At 32.3% G+C, this 22,412-nt stretch overlaps 2 protein-coding genes across 3 annotated transcripts; both read right to left on the bottom strand.

Annotated features, from left to right (window-relative positions):
- Window positions 1–578: 578 nt before the first annotated feature.
- Window positions 579–6,386, bottom strand: LOC115706658 (uncharacterized). The gene is made up of 7 exons (XM_030634372.2): window positions 6,058–6,386; window positions 3,921–4,416; window positions 3,593–3,749; window positions 2,481–2,525; window positions 2,123–2,288; window positions 1,600–1,967; window positions 579–1,168 (listed from the first exon to the last, which is right to left on the bottom strand). Exons 1-7 carry the CDS (start codon window positions 6,190–6,192, stop codon window positions 850–852), a joined length of 1,686 nt encoding a protein of 561 aa, XP_030490232.2. The 5' UTR covers window positions 6,193–6,386; the 3' UTR covers window positions 579–849.
- Window positions 6,387–13,814: 7,428 nt separating this feature from the next.
- Window positions 13,815–21,438, bottom strand: LOC115705670 (protein MEI2-like 1). Of its 2 annotated transcripts, XM_061112637.1 has the most exons (16): window positions 21,218–21,438; window positions 20,851–21,107; window positions 20,160–20,307; window positions 19,925–19,961; window positions 18,829–19,095; window positions 18,042–18,451; window positions 17,804–17,962; window positions 17,530–17,646; window positions 17,288–17,439; window positions 16,985–17,073; window positions 16,487–16,906; window positions 15,653–16,286; window positions 15,288–15,372; window positions 15,148–15,216; window positions 14,844–15,023; window positions 13,815–14,588 (listed from the first exon to the last, which is right to left on the bottom strand). In XM_061112637.1, the coding sequence occupies exons 3-16, from the start codon at window positions 20,241–20,243 to the stop codon at window positions 14,424–14,426; spliced, it is 2,868 nt and encodes a 955-aa protein (XP_060968620.1). In that variant the 5' UTR covers window positions 20,244–20,307; window positions 20,851–21,107; window positions 21,218–21,438; the 3' UTR covers window positions 13,815–14,423. The 2 variants fall into 2 exon arrangements, with proteins under 2 accessions (XP_060968620.1, XP_030488926.2); XM_030633066.2 differs by lacking the exon at window positions 20,851–21,107 and having other exon boundaries at window positions 21,218–21,434.
- Between the last annotated feature and the right edge of the window lie 974 nt (window positions 21,439–22,412).

A 22,412-nucleotide genomic window follows, 5' to 3' on the forward strand; every position in this document is an offset into this window, starting at 1 on the left:
TCACGGAATTTTAAACATTTTTACGATTTTTTTGATTTTATTTACATAAAATACGGTCTTTTTATGTTGAAATTTTGTTCATTTCGTGTTAAATTTTTGTTATATGTATGTTATTTTTTGTTGTTTTTTTGTTGTTATTTTGAATGTTACTTTTATGTTGTTTTCTTGTTGATTTTATGTTGTTTTCGTGTTATTTTTTGGAAAACCGTAAAAATGTAAAAAAAAAAAATATTCTTTGAACGTAAAAATGTAAATATTTTACAAAAAATAGTGTCTTAACATATAAGAATGTATTGATACATTTCTTTTAAGGGAATCCATTATTGAATTTTCCAAAATTATATTTCGAATTGATATTTTGCACAAAAGATAAAAAAGGAGAGATTGACCAACCCATCTTAATCTGTCTTCTTAATATACAGAAAATTTTGATTCAAAATATCAATAAACATACTTATATAGTTTTAATAACAATTGAAAATTTTCCTTAAAACTGGTGCAAGTCAAATTTTTTGGCTCACCCCCTATTTTCATTTGAAGTTGCCTTCTGGTTCTGTACAAATAACGAACTTCACATATTTTCTTTCAAACAACTCTTATATTTATTTTCCAATTTAGTGGACATCATTCTATGTTCTTTTGTAGATACTTCAATATCCCCTTGCTAAAAAGGCAAAGCCACACCCCCAAAAAATGAAGCAGAAAGGGGGATATCATGCAAAATTGACACATGATGGCTCTGCCTCTGCCTATCCGAAGATAGGAAAATAAAAATAGTAAATAAAAGAACAAAAAAGAGAGAAAGATTTGTTGTTAGGGGAACGAGATGAGTAACTTTTATATAAAGTTCTAAGTGACCTTATGCAATCCGATGTTTAGATCAGATGATATAGAAATGAGAAGCGGAAGGGATTGAAGCCAAACGGCTTTGAAAACCCGTTTGTGATGAGCTCTAATGGATTGAGATGGTTTGCTTGCATTGTACCTAATATCAAATATGTGAATCATGGGATCTGCAGAGCCAGATGTAATGTATAAGCCATCAGGAGACCATGACTGATTTATCAGAGCTGATTGAGATTCACTGCTTTCTTGCTTCCACCCAAAAGCATGGATTTCTGTTTGTCTCAGTCTGATGTCAAACAGACGAAGCTGCCTCTCCAGAGTCCTATCATAAGCCAATCATGTCAATATACCATAACAGGAACAAAGGCTGCATAATTGAGTTTAGTCCACATACCACATTGCTCAAACTATAAGCAAAAACTCTTTCTCAGCATATATATATAAGCAAACACCATAACAGTTTACATACCACACATTATTCATTTCAATATAGTTGTTTTCTTGAGCACTATAATGACTGGTTAACAAATAATGGCACATCAAAACTTAAGGGTCAGAAAAAAAAAAATACCAAGATAGTAAATATTATATGAATCACTATTTATATACAGTGTTGATACAAAAACGAATCAAGAAACTGTTAAAACAAACTAAGACATAACTAACTTTAACAACTAACAGCAAAGTGCTATTTATCTATACTAACACATATTATTATGAAAAGAAAGTAGAGACAAAAAGAGATATTCTCACCCAGCATGAACCATGAATAGATTAAAGTCACATGGATTTGGCAACACACTCATGCATTTACTTTCTATCTGATGCTTGAACTCTGCTCTTCCCACATTAGCATCAAAGCCAATAATTCTCTTGTCCGCCCCAACAGATAGTACAATATGCTTCTGTTGCATCCCGGCAACTCCCATTACAGCAGACGAATGAAAATTCCTGTGCAATGGCTTTGACTTCCAAATATTGTCATCTTTCTCTTCCCATAGCATAACAGCATGATCACTACCGCCAGTAACAAACTGAGAATTTTCCCATGGCATGAAAATTATACTATTGATAATACCCTTCACATGAGGCTTATCATCCAAAAATGTGACGCGCGCCTTCTGTCAATATCAAAACAAAAAGACAATAGATAGTTTGTCTTGTTAAATAAAAGGAAACACAAATTCTAGAAATTTTTATGTTTTTGTCTGGGTAATATTTATTCCACTTCCACAAATGAACTCAAATAATAAAAGAGGCCTAGTCTAGGCCTTACCCCTTGTGTTCTATTCAAATCTAGCACAGATATCTGAGAATCTCCATCATCGGCACTATATGCAGAAAATAAACTAGTTCCATCCGGGTGCCAAGCTATATCTTCTGGCCATCTCCTTCGTTTTTGGGATGCACAATCAGTAGTACTAAGCAGAGATGCACCTGAACTGCACTCAGTAAAGTACAGGGACAGAACATATTAAGCAAAAGAGTATATGACCTGAAATAAGACAAACCAGCAGATAAAATAGACAAGTTCATTCCTATATCTCATTTAACTCAAGTTTTAAATTATTACAAAAAATAACTAAATGCAAATTTAGAAAGAAAAAAGCTTATCAAGAAGTAAGAGACTTTACCCCCTGGCTTGCACTTGCCAAAAACTGACTGCTCCATCCAAAGCACTGTAAACATTTAAAACACAGCACAAAATTAAGTTCCCAAGAAATTATTAATTATTGAGAGTAAAAGTTATTGTAATAAGAAATAAAAGACTTGCAGATTCAAACACAAAGAGATAAGCATGAGGATTTTGAAAACACTGAACTTTCCCAAACCAGATGACAGATGACAGTTGCTACAATGTTATATAAAAATACTGATGATAGAAAATTGATCCAAATGAAGCACATTTGTCAGTCTCAAACCTATTTTTCAATGCTCACTGTATGAATAATAACTTCAGAGATGCTTTTATTACTCCTAAAAGTATAATTATTATTTAAGCATTGTTGTTCTTGTTATGATTCCATATTTCTGTTAATACTAAGATAGAAACTAGTTATCAAAAATATTCTATGTTAAAAGAAAGGAAGAAGAAGAAGAAATTTTAATGAAGTTAGATAGCTGCTTCTTTTCCCTTTTTATTCTTTAATTTTTTATTTTTTGAAAAACGGAAAAGGATCACTTATCTTAAACTGACCCCCACCCAAGTTTATTGAGTATCCACACTTAAGGCGGAGGAAAACCATGGTTATTGGTTACAGAGAAATATAGAAAACAAAAATATATTCTCTTAAAACTTAAAACAACTACCCCATTGGATAAAACAATTTTCCTTTTTATTTTTAAGCATTAAAATGAATTTAAAATAAGTAGACATCCTAATGAAAATAGAAGTTGTTTTATCCAATGGGGGAGTTATATCATAACTATGTACTAAGCATTTACAATGATCTAAAATTAAATTGTAATTGAGACATGCTCTTTGACTATAGTTTTAATTCCATATCATACATAAGCCAAATTAATAATGGAGCTATGATCATCATCGTATCACTTCCTCTTGCCCACACTCTATTTAATAATAAAGAGGTAACCATTTGCATCTAGATGAGGTACTAATTAACCTGAGTTTAGACATCAAAATTTGCTCTAAACACATCATAGTCAACCAAATTGGTACACAAAAATCTTTCAAACCATAATAGCCTGTGACACAAATTTATTCATAAAAAAACATGATAATTACCTTGTTACAAAAAGCTGATCATTTACTGGACATAAAGCAAGAGCTCTCAATTTTCTCTTGTGCTGACTTGAGATGTGATTGCTAGTGTCACACCGAATAATGCATGGTTTAGAGCTATTACGTACCAACGGAATCAATTCTTTATGCTCCTTCTGTTCTGGAATATAGAAAAAAATTTAATTAAAAAAATCCAACAAAAGAATATAATAGAATAGAATATGACATAAGGTTAACAGAAAATGAAAAGATGTCAGTAATTCGACTCAAGAGGTACACATTCAAGAAACTAAATGGGAGAAACACTGAGGCAAAACAATAAGACTCTTACCAAATTTTCTTTTAGTCCCTTTCTCCTTCTCATGGGTTTTAGTAGTTTCCCGTTCAGAATATATTCTTGAAGATTTGTCTCCTTTTGCTTTGACAGCACTGTTGGAGAGATTGGAGACAGATGAACTGGCTTGCACAGTGGAGCTACGTGAAGTTTTAGAGCCTGATGACACTAAAGGTTGGGAAGTTTTTGGAGTAACAGCAGGAATTAAAAGTTCTGGTTTAGATTGTAATTGTTTTCTAGAAGAATTTTCATTATTCCGAACTGGACTTGATGATCTGCGCTCCACTTTCACACTTTTGGTTCCATTATCAACTATTGATTTAGATTGAAGTTGTTTGCTGGAGCTTTCATTTTGATGAGAAGGACTAACTGATCGGCGCTCCATCTTAATACTTTTATGTCCGTTATCTGCATTTTTCTTAGATGACACTGCACCTCGGAGACGAGCCAACTTAGTTTCTGAATCAAGCAACCTTTTCTCTGCTTCTTCAAGCTGTAGAGATTTTAAAGTACTATTAGCTTACAGAATCCTTTTGCCTAACCAATGTATGGAACAATCTACATGGATAACATCCCAAAGGAATTAAAATAAATAATAAAAAACCTAATACTTTAATTTAACGTATAAGCTCATTTAATTAGTATCCCAAACCAATAAAATTAGATACAATCGAATCATGTTTGGGAAGAGTTTCACCAAAAGTTCAAATCATTTATTGTATCAAAAATTCATAAAAGATACTATATAGAATCATAAGTGACATATACATACAAATGATGAAATTATACAAAAATAAAACGAAAATTTACGAGAAAGAGTAGGATAAGGTTGTCCTTAAGAGTAGGAATGTTGCAAACTACAGCTAAAAGAGCAAAAAAAAGTTACTAAACACAACCAAACAAAGCATTTTTTTTAGCCAAGAGTAGCTAAGGAAACTGGGGGAAAACAAAATTCTGTTGCTAGTGAAACCCAAAGAAAAGCTAGAAACTTAATTTATTTATTTTTCTTGCAAAAAAATCACATCCAACTTTTTGCTTCAGAGATGGTGATTTCTTTCCAACCAAATGACACTTGAAGTTGCTATAACCACACAGCTTCACATAACAGATGCTACCTTAGACTTGCCAAAACCAATAGTCTTCTCAAATCATTAACACCCCCATATCTTTGAAGAAACCCCCAAGCAAACTCTGCTTCATCTACAAAACCATATATTTCTGGCCACTCTACAGTGCAGACACTATTATTCAGTGTCTCACTACTTCCTTGCACATCACACACCGCAAGGGAAATTGAGTAAGGTGGGGTTTTTTCTTTGTACCAATTCACAAGTATAAATCCTCCTAAGATTAACCCGTCAACAAAAACCTTAATTCTCTTAGTAAGGTGGATTCTTTTTTCTTTGAACCAATTCACAAGTATAAATCTTTCTAAGATTAACCAGTCAACAAAAACCTTAATTCTCCCGGGAACATGTGATTTCCATATATATGTATACATAGATATAGATATATATTTGAAAAGTTCTCGAAAAAAAGTAAGATACTCAAAATCTGCCAAAGCATGAAAATGATTTTAGCCAGGATAGATTCCTGAATTTCAAACCAGGAAAGAAGCAGCAACAAATAAATTTTCTAAAATGTTTTAATAAAGAAATTGGATCCTCCATTGCTGAATCATTTCAATTCCGTCTGACATTAAATTCTAAGAAGATGAATATCAACAGAATTCTAAGTGAGCAGACAATGGAGATATTTCCATAAGTATCGTTCTAGAAACGAACTGAATTCCCCAGCCCTATAGTATTACCCCATTTAGCAAATAGAGGAAAAATCATTAAAGTTAAACCCTGAATTGACTATATCCCAAGCAACGAAGTGGTTTCTCCTTTCATTGTCAAAACCATCCGCCTAATGTTGTCACAGGCAACATTATCAGCCAATGAAGCAAGCAACTAACTTTTCAGAAGGTTGAATCCTAGTATTTTCAAAAAAGAAGAAACCTTCATTTCTCAAAACAAAATTCTAAACAAGCTTGCCGGAAGAGTAATACGGATTCGTACACACACACACATACACAAATATATATTATATAAAAGGTAGTGTGGAGATTGAAGATGGATTAGCTAAGGACCTGAGATTGGTAATAGGAGAGGCGGTTGCGGAGATGTTGAACTTCGCGTGTACGATGGTCGATGAGAGCGACCAAGGCCTCCTCCTGCTCTAGACGCTCTAGATGAGTGTCGCTGCTATCTCCGTTGTCCGCCATTGTTACTTACTTCTTCATTTTCGTTTTTCCTTCTTCTTCTTCTTCTTCTTCTTCGTGTCGTTCTATTCTGCTCAATATGATGATTATGAATAAGAGAAAGGGACCGCCCAAAGCTTCTTGGTATGCCAAACCAAATGAAAGAAAACCCAAATTGTAAAAACTAACTCCTCTCCTCTCTAACCCAATTTGTAAGAACGAACCCATCTGTCTTTTTAATTTTTATTATTATTATAATTATTATTATTTATTAATTTATTTTCTCTAAAGGAAATGTTTTAGTGGTGAATTTAAATTGGAGTTTTATTTGTAAAAATTATAAATACATCTCAATTAAATAATACCATCACAGAAAACGTCAATTAATCCGTCTTCTAATTTCTAAATCGTTTTACAAGAAAAATTATAATAAAATCAAATAAAAAAAATTACAGTATCACAGTTAATATTAAAAACACGTATATTCAATTTACTCTACCGCTCAGAAGACATAACAGTATATCTGTTGTAGCAGGTTCATTCAACCCCTTAGCTTGAGCACTCAACTATTGTGCAATATACGTAACTGCACCACTAACAACCCTTTCAGCTGCAGAGAATTTGTTATCACTATTAGGTATTAGTTTATGTTATTTTTGAGTCATATTTTTAAGTATTTTTAATGAGTTTAGTTTTATTTAGTGTTATTTTACGCTCTATTGAGTGAATAAAGAAGAAAGCGAATAAGTTGAAGAAAAATGCTTGCAAATCAAAGATTTAATTGTAATTTTATCGCTAGCCTACTAAAAGTGGAGTCATTAGAATATTTAAGAAGTTTTGGTACAATTGAAGCCATTGAAGTTCAAGAATTCAAGAAGTCAGAGTAGCGTCATGACATAAAAATTCAATGCCAGTGCGTTGATTTGAAAAAAATAGACATTGACATTGAGTTTTAGAGGCAAAAGGTGCGTTAAGGCATCGGTGTGAACCATGTCGAAGCATTAGGAGAGAGAAAGTTTACTGCCCAAAAGTGCCTACTGCCTACCCATGCCTCAACATGGTCCAGACCATGTCGTAGCCCACTCCCAAAAATTCATCTTTTTAGGATTTCATAAATTGGACAGGGTTGTGGTGTGGGTTTTACCATGTCGTGGCCCGCATGCTTAAAAATTGACTCGATTAGGGTTTTTAAACCCTATTTTGAAAATTCTAAGGGGATTTTTTGATTGGAACTTTAGGAGGATGAAAATAGAGAGTTGAAGTGACCTTGGAGGCTACAATCATTGATCTTCAAAGAGTTTCTCTCTTCTATCTTCAATTTCATGTTTCTAATTAGTTTTAATCAATTGTTGACAATGACAATGAGTAGCTAAATTTCTAATTAGGGTGTTAATAGATATTGTTTGATATTTCTCTATGGTTTTAATGCAATTTTAGTTATTCCCCAATTTTGTATGTGCATTTATTTATGTCTAATGCTTATAACTGTTTGATCACTAATTATTTATTTATAATTTCAATGAAAAATCTAAAAAGTGAGTATTGATTATGTTATAGTAAAATAAACATAGATTTCTATATTGGATGAATATACTTATATGATTTGTGTAACAATTATAATTTCTATGCTTAATGCAAACTATATTATAATTTATAACATAAGTGTAGGATTTTAACATATAATTTAAATTTTATATATCTTAATAAGAATATAGATTGAAGTAGTTAATCCCCCATCACATGAAATTAAAATAGGAATTAAAATTATATCAAGCCACAAGAAATTGATACAATTGGAATTAATTGCCTTAAACTTTGATCATTGTTATTTACTTATTCTTTTATTGCTTTCAATTTAGTTTTAATTTCAAATCTCCTTTAAAAATTATTGTCACCAAATAGAACTAGAAATTTAATTATTTAGTATTTAACAACAATTCTTGTGGATTCAATCTAACTTCCGTAAGTATATTACTTGTAGTGATACAAACACTTGCGTAATAAAACATAACAAAATCATGTGATAGAGACAAGACTAATCGCAATAATCTAAACAAAAAATATACAAAATCATGTGACGAAAACAAGACTAATTACAATAACAAAAACTTAATCATAGTAGCAAAACAATAGACCCCGACTAAGCCACGCCTAAACACCGGAAGGATGGACAGGTCTGGCCGAAGAAAAAAAAATAACCTCACGTGGCTAAGGATTTAGGAAGAGAAACTCTAAAAAAACCATATACACTCTTTTATTTTAAGTTTTTTGTGTTAATATTTAAAATATATTTTATTTTTATTTTATATATTCAATATAAATTGAAAAATATATTTTATACAAAATAGAAAAAATTGGTGCAAATATAATTTCTTTGTACATTGATATAAATTGAGATGGTATATTAAAATGCATATTGTCTTTTCTTTCTTTTTAACAACTGTTTCACTTTTTCTTTTTAATTGTTTATCACTTGGTTTGGTCACATTTGTATATGACAAATTTACATTCATGCCAAGATGGTGTATATATTTAATTACTTAGATTAGATAAACAAATCATTAGAGAGGATGAAAGTAAAAAATTGAATGAAAAGAAATAGTAATCAATGAGATAGAGAAAGAATGTTGTTAAAATTGCCTCCTTAAGGATGTGTATCTTTCTCAACATATCCCAACAAAACAGAGAACTTTCTTTTGTACATTTTGAATATAAGCAACAAAGATCAACTTCATCACGATTAGGAGGAACCACGTCTAATCTCATCATGCCATACATAATTGGGACCAACAACATCATCTATTGTAGCCTCTTCCCATGTATATACATATATATATATATATGCATGCACATTCTCACCTTGTGTCTCTTTGCTCCTACTTGAATCTCTGGACACCGTACTTCTCCATATCATCTTCTTCACTCCACATGTCATTTCGAGCCATGATTCGAATTCTAGTGTCACAATGCTCAACTCCCTTATGCTTTCTTCTACACTACTGTCTTTACCAAATCCACCAACTCTTTGCTTCTTTTGGTTCCCTGCATCAGAGTTGAAAACAGTTGAGTCTGAGTTTTTATCGGTTTTTACTGATTCGAAGTCTACGATTCTTCCTTCAATGGAATAAATAGGTCTCCTTCTTCTTTTTGTGGGGTACTTTTCGAGGTCAAGGTCAAGACTATTGGAACTTTGTGAAATTTTACAAAATCAGAAGTGAAGTGTGTAAGTTAATGGAGTTTTATATGGGATAGAAACACTTTATTAAAATGTATATAATGTGCAAATTTAGAAATCACCGAACCACCACACACGCGCTGCCATTACCGTCCGTCGGACTGTAACGAGCTGGCTGGTGTGGTGTCACTTTATGTTTTAGGGAAGATTTATTTATTTAATTAAATATGTTTAATTAATTGGTAAACAGTTTTTTCTCCAAACATGTTTGGAACTTCCCGAACATGACCAACTCAGCAATACCCAAAAAGAAGGCTAATTAGGATTTTTGTCCACTAAACTTTGACATGTACCAAATCATGTCCCCTGAACTTTTAAGGCCATTGAAAAATGGCCCTGAATTATTGAGATTGTTGGATATAAGGACTTTTGTATCATTTTATTCAATTTTACTATTTCAATGATTGTTTATGTACTAAACCATGTTCCCCAGACTTTGATATCTACCAAATCATGACCTTCGAACTTTGACATACACTAAATTATGCTCCCTAAACTTTCATCCATGTTAGACTTTTTTACTAAAATTAGAAAAAAGTCCTTAAATCCAACAATCTCAATAGTTCAAGGGGCATTTTCAATGACTTTAAAAGTTCAGGGAGCATGATTTGGTACATGTCAAAGTTCGGGGACAAAAATCCTAATTAGCCCAAAAAGAAAGCCTCTTCTAACTTAGAATATTATAAGCTGTCATGAACATATGAGATTCGTAGTTGAGAACTCAGCAAACTGAATCTGCAATGAACCAATCAAAATGAAATTTCTGTATCTACAGATTGAAACTTGAGATTTTGAACAAAATCATACATTATATAATACATGTACAAGCAAATGAATCCATCAAATTCTTCAGAAATTTTAAGATATTTAACTGAAATTATTCAACCAAAATGAGCAAAGTAGCTTCATAATTAAATCACAAGAGTGCTCAACAAATTTTAGAAGATAATTTGTACGAAAGAGAAAGATTAGGTTGACCTTCATGACTCATACCTGGCTGGGTTAGAGAAGAAGCAAGGCTTGCAATTTGCTCCAAGGTGAGGCTTATCGTAGATACATATCTAAGGTTTATTAGAATTTTCACCGTAAATCATGCTCTTAAACTTACTTCCAGAAACTATTTAAATTATTGAATTTAAAAATATTTTGCGTTCTGTTCTGTTTAATTTTACTAATATAAGAATTATCTATGTACTAAATTATGTCTTCTATCTATAAAATCTTACTCCCAAATTTTAACAGCTACTGAATCATACCTTTAAACTTTCTTCTACATGATATTGGCCTAAAAAATTACAAAAGTACTAATTAGCCTGTATTTACGTCACTATGATTTTTTATATATTTTATATATTCTTCCTCCACTTCACTGCAAGTGATAACTCTATGAAAATAGAGTTATTTATATCTTTTTGGACATTAAATTAGCTTTGTTCTCAAGTATTTTTAGTTTATTTTAGTGACTTTTATTTGGTTTTATTTAGTTTTGCATAAATATTAATTTTAGTATCTTTAGATTAAATTTTAATTAATTTTGTTATATTTTATCAATTTGATTTAGTTTTCCATTTTATAAGTGTAATCTCAATGTTGTGTATTTTTGTAAAAAGATTAAATGTACATTTTGGACTTATTATTCAAATTGAGAGAAATGATGTTAAAGTCCATAAACTCACTAAAGCCCAAGTATTCTACACTTAATTCACTAATGGATGTTATGTTTATTGGGCCTTACTTTACTAGTTGAAAAGTCAAAAAAAAAAAGGAATAGACAAATGAAAATAATGGGCTGATCATTATTTTTCTTTTGCAAGGGTTTATTGGCATTTGATATAGATATGTATATATGTGAAAGGAAGGAGGAAGCTAAAAAGAATTAAGAAGCAGGAGGCGGCTGACAGTGAAGAAAAGAAGAAAAATGAAGAAAAAGAAAAAGAAGAAAAAGAAGAAAAAAAAAAAAAGAAAAGAGAGAGAGAGTTTTATTTATGGTTTTAATTTAGCATTTTTAATTTTGAGATTGGCAAAAATCAAGAGGAAGAAGAAGAGCAATTTGGAGAAGAAACTTAGAGTCTTGTGACAAGCTCTAAATGGGTTTTTATTTCTATGTTTCTTTTCTTTTAAATTTTGTAATTTTTGCACAATCTATTATGAGTTAATTTTTATTTTGCTAGAATTATTTTCTTGACTTAAATTATGATTTGATATTTTATTGCTATGTTTAGTAAATTGGTTTTGTTCATTCAAAAGTGCTTATTGTGCAATTGCTTACTTTTGCTTGATCACCATTAGTAAGTAGTAGCTAATCTTGATTTTGGAAAAAATAGGGTTAGTGGAATTGCTTGAATGATGCATGAATATCAACTTGGAAAAGTGTGATTTGTAAATAGCATAGGAATGTGTTATTTACCTTGTATGACTTGAAGGAATTGTGCTTAAATTGGTATTCTTAAAATTAATTGGGCATAGGAATATGTTAATTAATTAGAGAATCAAACCATAAACACTTTGGAAAAAGGATTATGACATTTTAAATTCCTAGTTGACATTATCAATTTACAACAATACTCATTAGCACCATTATATCAACTTTGCATTTTTAGGCCAATTTAATAATTCTAGCTTGTTTTTTTTCATAGTATGTGTTTGTTAATTTTTTACATATTCTCATCACTTTATGTTATTTTTGTTGAAACCAATTTGTGAGTAATTAGTTTTATAAATTAATTTCTAATTTTCAATCCCTGTGGAGACGATACTCGATTTATCATTTTATTACTTGTTACGATTGCGTATACTTGCGTACACAATTTTCACAACAGCAAGCAAAAAAATTACACCGTTATTAATTTTGTTAAAAAAAAAAAATTCACTAATTTTACTTGAATTTATCACAATATAATTTTTGAATTACTCATCAATTAGTATAAACATTAAAAATTAATATGATCTATGTTTTGTCCTTACAAATATTAATAATCTTTTATTTTTGTCATAAAATTTTAGTATAAACTTTTTTGAATCTCAGTGTTAGCTTCTAGGTTTCTTTTCAGACATCATGATTTCGGTGCACAAGTACTCATTTGGAGCTCTTGAAGTTTTGTAGATGTAGAAGGGAGGACACGACTTCTTTCCAAAGGAATGTGCTTCCTTTGTTCTGTCTCCTTCAATGTTCTGAACTTAAATGGGAAGTCGAGAGTAGATTGGTCTTGTCAGAAGTTGGCAGCGCTCCTTTGCCCTTAATCAGTTTGTTTTGGGTTGTCTCAATGGATCCATTGCACTAGGGAGAGACTTTATCATGTTGTTGTGTTATTTTACTTTTTTAGTTTTTGTAGTTTTTTCGGTGTTTTGAACTATATGTTCTTAGTTGCATTAGCTTTAGGTCTTTTTTTTTTTATGGGGTTGGTCCTTTTGGCAGCTCCTACATGAGCTATGAGCTTTTTGCTCCTTTCATCATTCATATAATTAGTTAACAGTTAAGTCGTGTGATTTTTTCACTTTATTTATAAAATTTTATACATTTGTTATTAAACATGAATCAACTTCACCTTAGGAAAAAAAAAAAAAACTAGGTTGTATTATTAAATTTTATAAAAAAGAATAAAAATAATATATATTTTATTTTACTTAAAAGGTAAACATTTAATAATTTTATATTAAAAAAATGTCTTAACTATTTTGCTAATTTTATTACTTTCTATCGTCCATCATTTAATTGAAATTTATTTTTTAAAAACTTTAAAGGGCAAAAAGACTTCACACACACACACACAAAAAATCATGCTATAATTATTTTTTATTTTACTAGGGATTTTTTCTTTTACTCTATTTATTTTGGCTTTTCAAAATAGTTATTAGCGACAAAAAAAATAGGCTTTAATTATTTTCTCAATTTGATATCAAACAATTTGTTTCACAAATATTTTTTATTGATTTTCAAGTGGCAGACTATGAATATATGAAACTCCAATTCATTAACTTTCAAAAGCTTATGACCTCAGCTCGGATTCATTCTTAGTTGAATAATTCTACTGATTCTTAGTTTTTTCCACTTGTAACCTCAGCTCGGATAAGATTTTTCGACGCTGCACTCACACACTAGTCATTTTGGTTCACTGATCATCCATATGAAATATGTATGAAGTGAAATGCTCTGACTTTGATTTTTCAACCTTAAATTCATTTATTTAGTGATCTCCAACGTTTTTGAGGTGAAATGCAACGCTCCCTAATTGATATTTTCAACTTTCAAAATATTTTGATAAGTTTAGGTTGAAACTGTTATCACTTCTTATTATTAAATAAAAAAGGTAGAATACACAGTTTTAGATTTTCGACAATTTAATGTATTTCAAAGTTGCCAACACATAAATTCATTGTAAAAAACTGAGCAGCTTTAAAAACAAAAGGCCAATGGGGAAACAAGATTCCAATATAATGAGAAAAGAACATGAACCAATCATGGTTAGCAATTAAAACAAAAAGCATGAACAAAGTGCAATAGTCAGAGTCTTCTAGGCAGATTGCTCTGTGTGTGTGTGTGTGTGTCTCTCTCTCCCTCCTTGACCAACCAAAAACAAGAGCCCACAAGAGAAGAAAAACAAAGGTGGTAGTGGAGTTAAAAAGATAATCCTAGTAGTACATATATGTCCCAAGGATCTTCTGTACACTGAAAATATAATATTCACTCACAAATAGTGCAAAACTTGGACCCTTTGTTCGGCCTCTATTTTTACCAAGAATTTCACATAATTAGGAAGGAGGAAGTTGTTTTAAGCAACCTCTTGCTTTAGGTCATCCAAAAATTGCAGTAGGTAGGTAGGTAGGTAGGTAGGTAGTAGTTCTCCTCTATAGCCAAAAATAAAGGAAGTGGATACTGATACTGATACACCACCTTTTGATAATAATAATAATATATGTAGATATATAGTATATAAAATTGGGGGAAAATGTATAGCTTCTATTGGGTGATATTACGTTTTCAAAAGTCAAAGTTAGTCAGCTCCATTTGACCGGGTTCTGCTCAATCAGAGTCCTTAGAAGGACCTGGTGAAGAAGAATCAAGTTCGAAGATTATTTCCTCTTGATTTGCAAAAGCTGAAGAGATTCCTTGGTTGTTCTCTTCGTTTCCACTAGCTCGAGTTCTTCCCAGCCTTGGCCGGATACTTGTACCCATAGGGAAGGGCTCCTGGAAAGGGAAAGAAAGGTTAGTTTTCTCTGCAGCCCAAGAAAGGATGAGCTCAAGTGTGATTTTCATCATGACCTAAAAGCTTATGGTAAATTAAATTACAATGCAGAATGCACTGAATTTGAACTTTACTAGATTCAGGCTCTCACATAAGTTTCTATCTGATAAATATTTAAATTTGAAACCATTTGCATTCGCGGTGAGTATTAATAAAGAACCAACACTAATTAAGAAGTTAATAAATCAAAATCTTACTGGATCACCAGCATTTGGGCCATCTGTATGAAATAGAATAGGGCGACATCGTTTATCCTCATTCATTAAGCTTGAATTCTGAAAATGGGCGATAAGAGCAGATTTTCCTTGAATACGAGCATAGGCCAATGATGCCACCTTTTCACTGTTAAACTTTTCCCACTTTTTGCCATTAAATGCCTGAGATTGACAACAGATAACATCTATATATATTACCATCTGCTTAAAAACATACAGAAATGAAAGTGACGAAAAAATCCGCCGCAGGACACAAATTAACATATCCATTTTTGGAGAATCAAACCTGATAGAATGGAATAATCTCACGAGGATCAATCATGTTGATGAATGCATAACCCACATTGCACTTGTTCTGTTAAACACACACATAAAATATGAGCTCCCGCATTTAGGAAGAAAAGAATAGGTCACAATTTTACTTGCCTTGAAATCAATTGGCAAATAGAGAAAGTCATAAGTTCCTCGACAGTACTCATCAATTGCAGCAAGAAGCATCTTTGAAGTATACCTGGGAAATTGTTAAATTAGTTTCAAGTACAAAGTAAAAAAGAAGGTATGCTCCATATCAAAAAATGTATGACAATCTAATGCAATATGGTTCTCACAACAAAGTGGCATAGTAGCCACAATTGCATTAAGTTTGCCTTTTTCGTCATGTTTGCTTCATAACTGTCACTGTTTGTGCCCTGGCTAAATTAAGAGCATGTTTATAGTCTAGGACGATAAAAGAATTGCAGTTTTGCAAGACCATGACTGACCATCATCATTTTAACAAGGAGAATACGTACTTATTAGGAATGTTTTTGATCATCAGTGTGGTTCGGCGGTCCTCCCCATGTAATATGCGATCAATATCGAGTTCATATTGCCTCTTATCAACGTTATTAGAGTTCGCTTCATTCCTACGGTGGGACAAGTTTCTAGCACTTTCATGCAGAGAATCAAAAGATGCGGGCATCGGAATTACTGGATTCCTCCCAGGAAATATGTGACCGTTACGGTGAGAAGAGTGTTGTGCGCCATTAACAGTCATGTCTATGCAATTTCCACCAACTTGAGAAAATATTTTGTGAGAAGAAATATCCATGAAATGCAATTGAGGACTACCAGGAAAACCAGCACTCCCAAGAGACCCCAGGTGAAGACCAGAGGTTTCAGGAGAATACGCATGCCTTTCCCAGAGTGAGGGATTAACCGCTGGTGCTGATCCAATGTGATGAGGTAAAGGTGAAGAAGAATTCAGCATATGAGGTGATGTTCTTGGGAATCCCTGAGTTTGTGGAAAGCGGTGTGCATGAAAACCATTGACAATTGTTGGTGAATTGTGCCAAGGTGAAGAACTTGAAGGAGGTTGCTGATATGAGCTGGAGTTGTTCCATGCACAATGCTGATCATGAACAGGACTTTTCCCATTCCCAAAAGCTACCCCCACCAAATTATATGAAAAAAAAGGTTTGTCAACACCAAATCAAACAAAATTATGATGAAAAAACCTAACTACTCTTTTGGTATTCACACCAGAAAACTAAATAAAATGAAGAACTCTTGCTCTCTCATTAGAGTTGATATTCCAAAACTTACATCAAATAATTTTAAAATATAACTATAGCAAATGTATGTACCTCCTTTAAGTTCCACTGGATGCCTATTTGCACTATTCACACCATGAACATGACTGATGCATCCATCCCTTACTCCAAGACCCAGACTAGTCATGTTGGTAATAGAATTGGGAGACAAACTTGGAATGGCATGAGCTAAACTATCATGATTCTCAGGAAATGAATGGGGATGGAAACCATGCATCCCTTGGTTAGCAAACTTCATTTCATCCAAAGAGTTATTGATCTCACTAAAACCGAATTGTTTGCTAGCAGATGTCATTCTCATTGGAGAAGGCATGGTCTTGGGAAGACTTGAACTCTGATGAGAGAGAGAATTTTCAAACGAAGTACTCAAAGGCGAACCAATTGCAGGATGAAAGCCCTGATTAGAACCAATAACCATGCGACTTGGTGCAATAACTCCAGGAGATACTCTTGCTGAAAAGAGACTTTCTATGAGCCCAAAAAAAAAATACATGTTGAAAAATCAGAGCAATCTTAGCAGAGAAAGATTACCTTTGTGCACTGAGGAAAAGTTGTCACAAAAGCTATGATAAAGATGGGGTTCATGATCACCTTGTTCCATGTTGGACACTTGCATCAAGCTGCAAAGATATATTATCTGTAAGGAGTCGCAATTTTGAGAAATCGAATTCAAAAGAACAAGGAAATAGGAAAGAAACTAGTAGATAAGGAACAATAAAACAGAAAGTCGCAACTGGCAGCCACCATAGGAGTTGTGTTAGAAAACTCAAACATCTTGAGTAAGCACCATAGGTTAACAGAATTAAGTAAGAAAAGATAAACAGATGATGATACCCGGGTCTGGTGCCACCAGGAAAGCCTGGCTCAAGAGTGATCTGCTTCCCAGCAATGTTCGTCTTATTTAGCTTGCAAAAAGCCATTTCTGCAGCTCTGACATCGTAAAACTCTACAAGCTTGCTATGATACTTGTCTGAAATCTCACGAATCTAGTAACAAAATAACAACCAAAATTGCAAGGTTCATCATCCCGCTACGAAAAAATCAGGATAATAGAGGAAAGAAAACAAACAACTCACTTGTTTAACTTCTCCATAAAATCCAAAAATTTTATGAAGCTCGCTGTTTGAAACAGAAGAATCAAGGTTTGATACCATCAAGATTCCCTGGTTGATATCTTTCTCAGAAGGATTATCCTGACACATTAGAAAGTAAACATTATGCAACAAAGCATCACAGGCATGGGAAAAATGCATTAAACTACAATAAACCAGGGTGCATAATGGGGGAAGACTGGGAAGGAAATAAAATTTAAAGTTTTACGCAACCAAGATCAAAAGGTCACCGCCATACCTTGGGTAACGAATAATGTATGTCAAGGTTCCTGCGCCTCATTGGCTTACTTTGAAGTGCTTTCATTGCATTTCGAGCTGCCCTTATATCATAGTAAGAAATCATAACAAAACCACGGTGCTTGCAGGCTGTGTATAGAGTCCGTATCTCTCCATATTGCTAAAAAAAAATACTGTCAATTCATAGTGCAAGGTATACTACTTGGCTGCAAACAAGAGAGAATAGGGAGTATGAGCACCTCAAAAAGAGCTTTTAATTCGAAGTCTTCAATATTGCTGTTGATATTTCTGACAAAAAGAGTTCTAGAAGGCTGTTCACCAGCTGACCCATTACAACCAGCTTGGCCATTCAAAACTAACCCAACAAGATCATGCTTTCTTTGGATTGCAGATAAACGGTCCTCTCCTAATTCTAAGCCTCCACCATTGCTAAACAGATCAAAGTCTTCAAATTCATCACCATTATTTGCATTAGCATTGTATGCCATCATATCATTCATTCCAGAAAGGAGATCATCTTCGTCAGGAAGAAGACTCCCAATAGTTTTTCCCTCAATTTCTCCAAAATAGTTTAGTGGTTTTTCCTGATCTTTGGAGATAACAGTATGGGAAGGCTGATGATATGTGACATCATTCGCTGATAATTTCACTGCATATTGAATTGGGAATGAATTATAAATATCACTACACAAATCTTACAAAAATAATAGCATGTATCACCAATGTAGAATAAAAAAGAAAAGGATAGACACATAAAGATACCAATTGAACCAAGTTACTTCAAAGGCAGTGATTTATAATATAATAATTTCAGATAAAAGCTTGTTAGTTCTGGATAAAATTTCTGTGAAAAATTAAGCTTTTGACTCCCTTTGCATATTTAGCATGAAACGGTGTCAAAGTAATACGTTTGTCAGCATGGCTATAGAGAATTAGATGATATTAATAATCTAACTCAGCAAAAACTAAAGATCAAAGCAATCACATATAACAATCATTATAATAGACATGAAACGGGAAGCTTACACTTTCTACAAAAGATATCTGACAATGAGCTTGAAAAGAGACTACTTTCATGCTGAATATTACTAGTGAAATTTTTATTTTCATCAAAACTATAAGATTCTGTCTTCGTACGCAAATCTGACCACAACTTGAGATCGTGATCCATAGGTTTCCAAGAAGCTCCGGGGATGGTACCAATTCCTTCTCCACCGGTTGTCTGTCTTTCTGCTTGAACCCGGTTTGGATTGGACTGTGGCATCTCCAAGCATTGCATTGATCTTCCAACAACTGGTAAAAAATATCCAAAGCGTGAGAGAATATCCAATTTATGGCCAGGTTGGTAATATATATCTATCCCTATCAGCTAAACAACAAAATGTACACGAGATGTAATAACTTCCTTCCGTAACAGTTTCCAATTTGAAAAAAACCATATAATATAACGTAAAGGAAATAGAACTGCCAAAACTCTGGGGGATGGGGGCAACTAAGAAAATGAGCATGCTAGGAAATAGAAAATTAGCCACACAGGTCATAAGCAAACACTAATAATAACAATAAATGCAGAAAGACTGGGAAATGACACCACACAAATGAAAGCTTATAAATAAGAACTACAAAGCAATGTTTTTGTTTCTACGGCAACAGGTCTTTCCAAAGAAAAACTGAAACACATTCATAACATGAAACCCAGATAAAAAAAAATCTACAGTTGAATGTAATAACATGAAAAATCCTGGAACTAAGAATGGTGGGAATGAGATGATTGATGGACCGATAAAACTAAGCAAAACTCTTTTTAGCTCCCAACAAAACTGAAAGTTTTGGACCTTTCGGTTTCAGTTATAAACTACAGTTGTTTTTCCCAAAAGAGAATTGAAACTGACCAATGACAACAATCAACATCATCGTATTTGGTAATTCGGTAATTCGACAACACTTCAGTTATTCATAAATGTCAGGAGTTTCGAAGTGCATACCTTCCAAGATAAATAAATAATTTAAATGTATTACTCTAATACTTACAAACCAAAATTAAACATCAACATAGATTGTAGCTAAATAAGCTAAGTTAGAAGGGGCCATATAAGGGAAGCTACGGCTGGGCGATTCTTACCTTGTTCAGGCACAGTTTTCACCTTCCGAACTTGTTTCTGCCCAATAAAAATTAAAAATATATTAAGTACTGAATATTTATAGTGGATCTTAAGAAGACAAGTATCCCTAAGGAAATTATTCATAACACAAATAAATAAGAAGGCATAGTTGAGCAAATAAGAACACAAAAATCTAATGAACGCCCTATTGGAGGGACAATCTTTTGAATACATAATACTGAAAACAATAAGTACCTCAGAAGGAAAACGAATTTCATCAAAGAGGTGAGATGGAGCTGATAGTGATACACCCCTTTGTTCCATTACTTCAGATGGCATTGTGCAGCTCAGAAAGCCAGAAAATTTCACAGATAGAAACAAAAATTTATCCAAATTCAATCACCTACAGAAAACAAAAATAAATATAGAATTAAACACCATCTTTTACATATATCAAGATTGAGGGGAAAAATAAAATGTTAACCCATAGAATACAGATGGAATGTGTTAAAAAGCAATTGCTCTTTTATTTTGTTTATTAATTTGCATAGTACAATGCAAGCTGAGAAACCGTGAAATAGGACATCTTCATAAAGAAATTCGCTTGTTTACCTACCAACGACCAAACGTAGCTGTTCCGTTTGGTTACCGAGAAAAATGCAGGAAAACAAAAATAAAACCTCACGGAATGAATACAATTTTTTCTTCTTCAATATTTTTCATCAAACTAAGCTAATAAGAAGACACCCAGAATTGGAAAAAAGCCACAGCAGAAGCAGAAGAATTCATAGGAATAAACCATCTATTCTTAAAAAAAAAAAAAATAATAATAATAATAACTAAATTAAAAAAACAATCGGACTCCGAAATTTCACAAATTGACCACCAAAATTTGAAATTATAGTCATAAGAGATCAAATGAAAACATGAAAGAGCAGGATCTAACCCTAATGTAATAGAGCCACAACCACGCAACCAAATCACCAGCCTGTTCCCGAAAATCGATTCCTTTCCGGGAAATTAACAAAACATCCGAATTCCGCAATTGCTCTCTTTCTCGGCAATTTTCTCTCTGGAAAATTGACAAGAAAGAGAAAAAAAGGCTGAACGAAAGCAAAAATTTCTTTTGAAAAAAAAAAAGGAGAGAAGAAGGGAATTTCAAACAAAAATGGAGCTTCTTCTGAAAAACAAGTTTTCTTCTACCTGCATTGCCAACCCATAATTTCACCATCAAATCTCAAATCCAGAACAAAATTAAAAAAGAAAATTAACATAGGTGATTTACTTTTTATCTCAACTGAAACGAAACGTACATGATAAATGGACAATTCTAAAGCTCGGAGGTGAACAGAAATGAAGATTCCGGCTATGGAGCTCGAAATTCCGGCGAGATCAGACTCCCGCCGGTCCCTCGCTCGCACGGACAGAGAGAGAATCGGACCTCAGAAGGTGCTGTGTTTTTTTCTCTTCCTTGTCTTTTTTTCTTTTCTTTTCTTTTTTTTTTAATTATTTATATATATTTTATAGGTTTAAAATAGAGAGAGAATAAGGAAGTTAGTTGGGTTTTGAACTGTGATTGGAATATAATTATTTTAATAAATAATTAATAATTAATAAAATTATTTTAATAAATAATTAATAATTAATAAAAATATAAAGAGGATTGAAACAGACGACAGAGACAGAAGTAACAAGTATGAAGAAATAGGAAATTAGAAAAATGGCGCGGTATTTGTGTGTTTTTATAGAAAGTGAATAAAATTGAAAATATATTCAACAAAAAAAAAACCTCTCAACTTAGGGGTGTACATAAAATGATGAAATCCAATGAGAACGATCCGATTATAATCGATCGCCAAATATTGAATATCTAATTGTGATCGGATGGCGGATGGAGTGTCTAAAAATCCAATACATCTAATATCTAATTGAATTAATTAGTATTTTCATTTATTTTAGATGAGTAATTAGATTTTATATTGTTATACGTAAAATCTATATGTACATATAAAAATTAATATTAAAATTTTACATTTTTTTCTTGAATAAGATGGATCTAATCCAATACATACTGGACCTTAAATATTAAATAAATCTAATCCGATCCAAAAAATACTAGGTCTAAAATATTTGATAAATCCAAATTAAACCAAAAAATATCTTTATATATTAAAAGTGCCTATCTAACGGCATTTCTTGGTTTAACATTCTTGGTTTAACAGAATATACTTAAAAATAAAAGAATATTCTGTTAAATTTAACGATTAGTTTGATCTCCCGTTAAAAAATAAATCCAATAATTAAACCCAAAAAATTAAACAATCTTTTAAATAAACAATCTTTTAAATATTAATAATCTCTTTTTAAATTAAAAAAATCAGCCACATATCTCTCTAACAAACCTATCTTGGGAGAATATTAATAATTTTTTTATTTATTTTTTAAAAAAGAAAAATATAGATAAAATATCTAGAAAAGATAATATAAAAGAAGATTGATTGTGTTGGC

Source organism: Cannabis sativa, chromosome 1 (assembly GCF_029168945.1).
Source record: "Cannabis sativa cultivar Pink pepper isolate KNU-18-1 chromosome 1, ASM2916894v1, whole genome shotgun sequence".
Lineage (NCBI taxonomy): Eukaryota > Viridiplantae > Streptophyta > Magnoliopsida > Rosales > Cannabaceae > Cannabis > Cannabis sativa.